The following is a 10106-nucleotide window of genomic DNA, read 5'->3' on the forward strand; positions in this document are numbered from 1 at the left end:
TTAATCACAGCTATGTGTCCATGATAAAATTCAAATAATTTTTATTCAACCTGTACAAAATAGTACATTTCTTTTCAAAAGGATTAAGAAACCATGATGAAATGTCAACCTATTAAGAGAGTCACAAGAAAAATGGCTCAATTTCTCAAATTGCTACATTAATGAGAACTTTGCAATATAAAAAAAGAATTTAATATTGAAGTGTTGCATGTGCAGAAGTGAGCTGATAGAATTTATCTTTGTTAAGTGACGACAACTGTGAATTCGTTCCCACACAGGAAATCTTTAACTGGTGACAGCTAATGGAGAAAGGCAGAACACAGTATGAAATTTATTCCCACTTTCTTCCTCTGTGGAGGAGCAAAGCCAATGGAGTGGCATTATTTCTTCCTAAAGACATCATCAGTAGCCTGCTTTGCTTTGATTCATTGCTATTCAATGCACTTACTTTCTATTTATTCCAGTTTCATTGTAGCTTTAGGTAGACAGTAAATCAGCCTCACTCATTGTACACAGTTAATTACCTATCTGCAAAACAGGACTAGAAACCTGACAGGTGATACTCAACAAAGTAGCAGGAGAGTAGGAGGACTGATTTAGGTAAGGGTGGGAATGATAGTAACTAGGATGGGACAAACTTTTGTTTAACAAAAGTCTTAGCATTTCTTTTTGAGATTGACCAAAGGGAAAAAAAAAAAAATCCTCGTTATTTGCAAAGCAAGGGATATCTCTGGTGTCTGAATTAAATATTTTGCATTCGGTTTGAACTGTTCTTAGAAATAAATGTCATATCATACCACCATGTCAAAATATTTTATTACAATATAAAAAATAGGTTTTAGAATACGCTTTTCCCATCCCAACTCAAATAAGTTGGAGATAATGTATTTCAAAAATTCACAGAAGCATTTTGGTACCTCTGCGTCTTCAGCTTTTTGCCCCTAAATTGTGCGCAAAAAACATACCCAGTTTTACTAACTTGCTTCCCCCAGTGGACATGGCTGATAATAGAAGCTGAATATATGCTGGCTCCAACCAAAGGATAGCCACTGATGCTTACAACGGTAAAGACTGTTTCTCCTTCTCAGTTTTAAATATACCTGTTTTGATTTGTTTTCTTCCATGTTAGTGAATTAAAGGGGTTCATAAAGTAGTCTGCCAATTGCCTGAGCTAGCAAAAAGAGAGGAGGTGGGCTGTAGTGGGCTGTAGTGCTGGGAACAGCAGTAGGAGTGGTAAGGAACAAGCAAGGCTGCTTGAGCAGCAGTGAGCCCTTCCTGCACCCACTGTGCTGCAGCCCCTACCACTGCCCCACCTCAGCTCTGCTACGCTTGGTGCTCATGAAGGAAATTCATGGTGTGGAGAAATTATGCAACTAAAATAAGATCCATAGTTTCCAGCTTTTGGGGGGCATGGAGACAGCTAAGCTAGACTCCTACCTAACATTCAATTTCCACTTCACCTTAAGGGGGATGCAAATCCACATCCCCACTTTAAGAAGACAGACCTAACCATCAAGCCTGTGGCATCCTTTAGGCTACAGTGGTGTGCTGCAAACACCAGAGACCAAGACAGAAGGCAATCAAGTGTGACATGCATGCCATGTACAACTCCCAACAGACCTGTCCATACAGCAGCTCAACATGGTTCTGGCCATCCAGGCTTACAGCGCTCTGCCCCTACTTCATACCCAACATGTGGCCTGGATAGAGTCAAAACTGCTTGAGTCACAAACCATGCTGTGTTGATTTTCCTGGGAACAAAGCCCTGTGCAATTAATAACAGGGCATACTTTAGTTCAGAGAAAATGCTCCAAAGAGTCCACCTTTATCTCTTTTCCCTCTGCCAACACAGGCAACTGTAACCAGCTCTGCACTCCAGCTGCACCCAAGTTGCCAGTGCTGTTTGTCCTTTCTGCAGAGCCCCAATCTGTCTCACATAAGCAGAGCTCCCAGCTGCAACTTTACATTCAGGCTTCCACTTAGAGCAACCCCTGGCGGGGGCAAATCTAGCTTTCACCAGCACCATTTGCAGCTCATCAGCAGTGGGATCCCTTCTTCCCCGGGTGAACTGAGCTCACAGGTGCAGCTGCTGCTGGGTGACTATTTCAAAGGTAGGGATTCCTCCAGCCACACCATCACCTCCCTCAGCTTTCTAAAAAGTAGTGGCCTGAGAGCCTCAGTCCTACAAGACACCATGTGTTTTCCATTCCCGTGCAAGGAATCCTTAATCATAGGAGATGATTGTGGGGTCTATCCTGCCCCCAGTCACTTCTCTCCTGGGTAATACAGCAGCACTACTCCCGTCAGGAGGCCAAAACATCTCATCTAAAGACAGAGCTTCAGCAATTGAAGTAACCCACACCCAAAGGGGATTTTGCACAACACTCACAGAAGAACCACCTCGGTGGATTTCTTTTTTAAACTCTCTTTCTGGCAGCAGACACATCAAACCACACTCCACCCCACAGAGCCGCAGGAGCTCCTGCAGTGCACTCCCTCCAGCACGCTAGAGGAGATGTGCTGCTGTTACCTAATGCTGCTATCGCCTCGTGTAAATCTAAGCCTCTGTTTCAGACCAAGAAAACTAATGTTAAGTTTCTAAGAGAAATTAGTCCATGTTTTTGGGGGGTTTTCAGCAGAAAACACTTAGCTCCGTTAACAACACAGCAGTACCTAAACCGTGAAAGGTTACAGAATTCATTAGACTTGTACATTGCTGGAAACAGATTTAATAACAACAGGCACCAACAGAGTGTTTTGCTTGCTAATAGCACATCAGTTGGCATACAACTGCCACAGTCTCAATCAAGTGCCAAAATCCATTTGCACCTGAAGCTCACCTGCACTGGTCAGGCCTCCTCTGCTGTCAGTTCAACACTGGCACCACCTGATTAAGAACCAGAAAACTCCCATTTAGAAAGGGCTCCAGAACAGAGCCGTGAAACGTGAAGCTTCATGCAATCTCAAACATGAAAGCACGATGTTCATATGAAACAAGGCGAGACAGCCACCTTTTTAAACTTTTGCATTTTGATCCTGTTTCATGACTACTTGAGGTTTGACTCCACTTTTCAATACAGAAATAAGATATTCCATTTTGTAAGTTTAGTACACGCCTCTTGCATGTAAACATCATTTTCTTTTCTCCTTGAGTAAAAAGAGGTAGCTTAAAAGACAAGTTCTCTGTGCTGGAAGGCTACAGAAAGATCACTTTTTGTACTGAAATTCCCTCTGACTAACCTGCACAGAAAGCAGAGTTAAAACTCCTTCCTCACAGCTCCAATCTTGCTGTCTTGGCATCAGACTGCAAGAACTTAGCTACGATCAATACATGGTGAGACAGCACAAGATTACTTAGTTTCACATATCCCAAAAGAGCGGCTTTTAAAGATATATGAAAAGCTACATCCCTTTTGAAAATCTGTCCTATTCATAAATTCTACAGAGCAAAACATGTGCTCAGTCCCCTCATCTTTACCTCAGCAGATGTGCTACTCCTAGAAGGCAGGAGAGCTCTGCAGAAATAAAACAAGTTGTTGATACTGAAAGGGCAGAATACAACCAAGACTTGCATGTGAGCTAGTAAAGAGCAAGAGTGCAGCTGGATAAAGTTTTCATAGCAGAGAAGACTGGCTGGAGAAGGCTGGGAATAGACTTAACGATAGAACAAGGCTAGAGAAACAGGACTATGTCCCAGAAAATGTGGGTAAGTGAGCTACTAGACTCCCCCTAAAGAGACATTTTTTGGAAAAATTCAAGCCAGGAATTCCAGTATACCTGCCGGAACTCCCCTGAAGAAATTCAGTTTTATGTCTCACCAGGAATGTAACCCTCACTTCCAAATGAGGCTCAGCCTGCCCTGTGTACTCGCTCTGTCTCAGTGCCTAAGGCAGCCCTGGCTTTATTCAGTGACATTTGGAAAACTGGTGTAATAATGCCACATATAAAGAAGTTTGTTAACCGTGTGTCATTTACACTAGACATGAAACAACTCCCTTACAGGCTCACAAAGCTTGTACTTGCTACACATTTTCCATTAATTCGGCAAGAACAAAGCAGTTTGAGTGAGGCAGGTTGTTCCCTACCAAATGTAATGATTCTATATGGTGGCCAAAAACATCTGAGCTAAAATTGGTGCACCACATGCATGGCAATGAAACATGAAAAATTCTCCACATATGAGTACCAGAAAAGTGAATTGCAGGTTCCCGCAAATTCCCCGTAATTACCTCTTCAAAACAGTTGCTTGAAGAGTACCTTTTCCTTAAGATGACAGCCAAACAGCTACGGGAAAGGGATATAGACAGAAAGGGACACAGACAAAACCAAGTTAAAAGTGTAAAGAAAATACCATTATTCTTCCAATTAGAAATGGCATCAAAACCAGAAACTGGTAAGCAGGCAAGATAACTGATGAGTAAAGAGTCCCTTGAAACTGGAAGAAAGGAAATAAGCAGTTCTAGAAAAGACGCAACAGTGAGAATAGTCTCGTCCCAGACATCAACTCTAAAGACAGCGTTATCTTCAAACACGTACTCACTTGAACACAGCTTAAGCACACACCTGCCAAGGATCTTGCAGCTGGCTGTGGCCAGTAGCCTACCCAGGAAGATGGTAGCGTTGAGTGCTTGATCAGGGGCATGCTTTTCCACCAGAGCAAAGAGAAAAGATCCAGGCTCCCGGATCTTCTTGTGAGCTTTGGGAAACTAAAACACTCCATGTCTGAAGAGACAGTAAAAGCTAAACATTCAGACTATGGATAATTTGGATAGATAAAGGTCCAGATTTTACATGATCCCATACCATCAGCAATGCCTTCATAATGCTGGTTTGACATTGCCCAGCAGGTGGGGCAGGTGACCAGCAGAAGAATCTATCTGCCGACAGCAAACTGCATTGCATCCAATTTTCCTGAAGTGAGCGCGCTGTGCCGGAGAAGTTCCCTGCTTCAGAGGAGCCTTCTGGGCCACCGGGAGTTCAGCTGCTTCCAGGGAGATGGATCCCTGGCCCACCTCTGTGCTGTGTGACCTGCCTGCTTCCCCACCGTGGACAATACATTCTGAGGACGAGATGCTGGCTCCAGAGAAACTGGGGATAGCTTTGCAATCATCTCATTCATGGACAGGATTTTGTCCTGAAGGTATGGCTGGAGCATTGAACATGATGAGCGCCGAACGTCCCAAAGCACATGCCTGCTGAAGAGTGTACGCAAAGCAGTAGTATACCAGGATGCCTCTAGGGACTTTTTATGTGAAACAGGGTACTGTAATGGTGTAGCCACATCACAAGACAGTTCACAAAGGCAGACGAAGCCAAAATACATACCAAGTTAGTCAAGGGGCATGGTTAAGCTGTTGTCTGGTGTCGATTGTAGTGAGTTTTTAATCAACTCCAATACCTAATTAAAGATTCATTTTTAAAGAAGGAAATCACAGCGTCTCCAATAATAACAACAGTATCTGTACCAAATGCATTCCACAGCTGTTTTCTGAATATTACCTTAAATATTACATTAGGATGAACAGTACTCAAACAATAAAGTATTTCTGTTACAACATTCTATAAAACAGAGTATTTTGTGGAAAACAAAAAAAATCTTAATGTGGTACATAACTCAGATGCATTAGTTTCAGAGTGCAGCTCTGTCCCCATTACATTACAGGAAGAACGTCAAGCCTATCCCAAATCCACACATCCAAAGACTTAAGAATTTCCAATTTTTATACAATGTACTTAAGTGTCATCTTCCACTAAGGTACAGCGTTACGTACTTCAGAAACGAATCAAGCAAAACCTTGAATACACTGTGGCAAACTGTACTGTAAATACCTTTTTCCAGCTCAGAGAGAGAAGTGGGAAGAATCTTGCTGTGAAATAGCAAAGCTGATCATCTTCTTGGTAAGATGCTTACCAGAGTCTGGAATCTAAGACCTGGCAGAAAAGTTCTTAAAAAGAAAGTTACGTTGTAGGCCTGGTACTGACTTCCACTCTCTTAAATTCAACTACTTTGGTGATGGGCACTAGGAATGCTGGCGCCGCATAAAATTAAGTTTTGGTTTTTATTTCTTTGGAATGAAGGCAACCATAATGCATTTTGAAATATCAATTCTGATTATCTACTACAGTAGTAATCGTCAGTGCAAAACTTCTTCCTTACCTACACAGATCTGAATAGTCACAGTATCAAGAAGGTTACAATCCACCGTTACCACCTCACAGTTTGTGTCGTCCTGTACTAACAATTGGAAAGGATGCTGTTTATCTTCAATCTGGTAGCATGTGGGTAACCTACCGCGAGTTAACATGACCTGATCTAGCCCACATTTGGGTAAGTCAGACAAGGCCTCCACAGGGAAAAAGGGCTATTGTAACAGGACAGGCAGACATTTACAGAAGACCTACTAGTGGGTCAGATTAGATCCAGTTGCATTTCATAGCTACCTATTAATTAAAATATGAACCATTATTGGTTCCAACCACTGCTGCAAGAGACTGATGCTAGAAGATCATCGCTCTTTACAAATTCACTGACTGACAGACAGTACCTGGGGAGGTGCAGATATTTAAGCTAAATCAGAATAGAGTGGAAGAGGAGCTACACATCAGCCATCACTGTTCCAGCATCAGAAAGAGGCCTTCTTGCTATTCACCTTCTTTTTATTTTAAGTTTGGCACAGCTGAATTTCCCAAATGACCTTGTGGTTAACCTTCTTTACAAAGTATAAATACTATTCCGTTCTTATACAAAAGAAATACAGCTGTTTGTATATACACACACCTTGACAGCAAGTCCTCGAAAGAACCCTGTAACATGAAACTGCGGTGGTAATACACACAGAGCACCGATTTAGCTGAAGGCCAGGAAGTCTCTGCTAAGAAAGGCAATCTGTTAAGGTAAAGTTCTCACTAGAACTTGGGTGTTTTAACTGAACTCATAACATATGAATGGGATAATCAGAATCGTGTGACATGCTCTCATACAACTTATTAGCTATATTCTGGTTTACAAACTGTATCCTATAATTGCTGCATTTAACTGAAGCCATCCAATATAGAATGGAATTGCTTGAATACATCTTACTGGTATAAGGAAGCAGCCTTGTGGGATGACGTGTTACCGACTCTTTTCAGACACTGGGTATACTCAAGAGTAGAATTAAGACACGAGTGAGATCACACAAGGTTTTGGTAATTATTTTTATGTTGGCTTTATAGCTTTTTTGGTTTCTTTAGGAAATTCCTGCACAGCGAAAGGAATGAAGAATTCCAGAAGAGAGTTGACCTCCTTCAGTTCCAGACTGTATTCCACTGCTATTTTCTCTGCAGTCCATATTTGAGGATGAAGTTTATGATTATTAAGAAGCGTCAGAGCCTCCACAATGGAAATTTTGCCTTTGGGAACTTTCTTAACATCTAGATCTCCCAAGTGGCCTAGTTTTGTAAGTCTCTTTTCCTCCTGTTTACATGGAAGATGTTCACCACCTCCATCTTTCACCTAATTGTGGGAAGGAAAACAAAAAGAGCTTAACAGCAGTTCTGTTTACTATGCATACTGTAGCAGCCAAGTTGTTTTCCTAAATATGGCATTTCCTGTTAGCTTCCCCCCTTTTCACAGCATTAAAAAAAAATAATAATGCTTAGCCAGCCTCGCTTCTTGGTATCACAAAAATTGTCAGTTCTTGCCCAGCCATTCTACATATGATGTCAACCTGCACCCAAATTCTGAAAAGCTGCCATCCATTGAACTCTAAGTGTTGTACAGACTCGGCAGCCCTTCATACGAGGCAAACTTCAGATTTTGGTAGCCAAACATTAAATGCAGATAAGCTAATATTTGGTACTGATTCATGGCAAGGGAAAAAAAGAAAAATCATACTACAGATTGGTATCCTTCTTCTGATACCACTGGAAATCTTTTTCATGTAGTCTCTCTCCCCTTCCTTTCATTTTCAGATTTTAGTTTTGCAACTGAAAGATATCCCTTCTTTTGCTCTGTCTAGAGAACAAGCTTTGCTGGGCAAAAAGAAACTATTTTGCAGCGTCACATGGAGTTTAATTCCCATGACTACTGCAGTGTTCAGACACGTAAAGTCTCTTCTTCCAAGTCCCTTCGTATTTCCAAGTCATTTCCAAACCAGCTCTGCCTTCCCCATATTGCCTTTTATTAAGATTTAAGCAGTGAATGACATTGCAAAAAAGACACAATGAAAACCTCTCTTAAATTTAAGAAAAAGTACTTTTAAAGTTATCAAGAGTCCACAGCCACTGATTAGCCCACAGACACTCTGTATTAACTCACAAGCTGAGAAAACTGATGTGGATGCTACAGCATCTATAACTGCGTCTCTGTTTCTAAACTACAGAGAATGTCTGATGATGCTACCAGTTCTCCATTTCTTCCTTTTACTTTGTGCTAAAACTGTGCTCAGATAATGAACAATTTTTCAGGTCTTAATAAAATTATCTGTCTTGGGGTATCTGCCACTTCAGGACTTAGAGTTGGTGCTTTTCCACTTACGCAGACAGACATACCAAATATACATATAGGTATGTATACATACACGATGCACAAAGTATTCAGAATAACATCAGGGAAGGAAGGAAGCTTTTGGATGAAGTTTGCCCACAAGCCTCCACGCAAACACATTAGACACGCTCTTCCTAACAACTGCAAGTAGACACACTACAAGAGCGAGTCTTATGTGGCAGCAACCTTAGAGTAGGCACGGAATCAAGCACTAAGATTTGTTCCACTTGTGGCTTTTTCTCAAATCTCTCTTGACGGGCTTACAAATGAATATCGAAAGATATTGAAGTTAGACCTTCAGCACTTCAAGATTAGAGTTCTAACCTCAATTATGAAAATTAAGGTAGAGGTTACTTGGAAACTTCAGGGAGAGACTGCAGAAATCTGTTTGCATTTTTAAATACTTTTAGTCTTGAATACAAGGTACTATGAAAGTGACAAATTAGAGAGACTTAGGAATTTTATTGCTAGATGATTGTAAAACTTTTATTACTGAATAAAGCAGCTAGAATAAAGTGGTCCAATAATGCAACAGGTAAAATGCACAAGCCATAATGTAACATGGTGGAAAAGAGACTGAACCCCAGTCTGCATCTTACTGGAAGAGGTATGCTTTGCCTTCCAAGTCAAAGACTGCAGCCGTTGGCAATGAGGAAACTGATCACCAAACGATCCGGAAGGTTATGCAAAAAAAAACCTAACTAAGGCACTTCCTTGGCCGCATAAGGAAAAGTCTCTGCACAGTACGACATTAACTCCAGTAGTTAAAGACTCCAATAAAATGTTAATGTCTTTGTCCTCTACCACATCCATGCTCCCACAGTAGTCCTAATCTCTTTTCTCCCGACAACTCTGCGAGAGATCTCTGGGAAACTCCTGCATCTCTGCAAAAGGCTGGCCAACAGTCCTTCTGCCTTAGAGGAGGCAGAAGTGGGAATTTAGGTGAAAAACAAAGTAAGATCAACGTGACATTAAAAGGGAAGACTGCGTAAGCACTTAAAAGGTTGTATAATCACAATCCGTCACATGTTCCAAGACCCAGGGTCAAACACAGTCAGTGCTACTGATATATAAAAGAGTAATGAAAACACTGCTTTTACCCATAAAAAAGGTAGCTTTTAGGCACTAACAGAGCATTTTTCTTTATATAGAATTTGTGCTGAGTTTGAAAACCACAAAGCTGATGCTGGTGTGCCTCCTACGGAGAGACATACTCACCCGCACAGGTGGATCTCTGGACTCGACATAAACATCTTTTAAGAAGGTGAGGAGCCTATCGTCCCGTCTGTAAATTTCTTCTTGTATCTCTGGGTGGTCTAAAGGCAGTGGGGAGAAGGAGGGAAGGAAAAAAACAAAAAGAGAAAAGGCAGATCTGAGTCAACTTGTTTCCTTTTTGTTATTTCTCCCAGCTTAATCGCCTCCCCAGAGGAACGGCGCGACTCCCAAGACGCACGGTACTTCTCGGGAAGGTTTTCCTTTTTCCGTCAGCTCTAGCGTTAACAACGCCGCTTCACACGGCGGCGCCGCGGTATCCGTCGAGGCCAAGCGGCCCGCGGAGCAGACCGGCTACTGCACCCGT

General features: G+C 41.8%; 1 protein-coding gene across 1 annotated transcript in view; it reads right to left on the reverse strand.

Moving 5' to 3' along the window:
* Positions 1-6145: 6145 nt before the first annotated feature.
* The window catches only part of NDUFAF4 (NADH:ubiquinone oxidoreductase complex assembly factor 4), a 6731-nt gene continuing 2770 nt past the window's right edge, over positions 6146-10106 (reverse strand). Inside the window, exons 3-4 of the mRNA XM_019471049.1 lie at positions 9746-9899; positions 6146-7495 (exon numbers count right to left, since the gene is read on the reverse strand). Coding sequence (XP_019326594.1) covers positions 7199-7495; positions 9746-9899 — 451 coding nt within the window. The 3' untranslated portion in view covers positions 6146-7198. The remainder of the gene's footprint in view (positions 7496-9745; positions 9900-10106) is intronic.

The sequence above is a fragment of the Aptenodytes forsteri genome, unplaced genomic scaffold (genome assembly GCF_000699145.1).
Source record: "Aptenodytes forsteri isolate BGI_AS27 unplaced genomic scaffold, ASM69914v1 Scaffold384, whole genome shotgun sequence".
NCBI classification, from domain to species: domain Eukaryota; kingdom Metazoa; phylum Chordata; class Aves; order Sphenisciformes; family Spheniscidae; genus Aptenodytes; species Aptenodytes forsteri.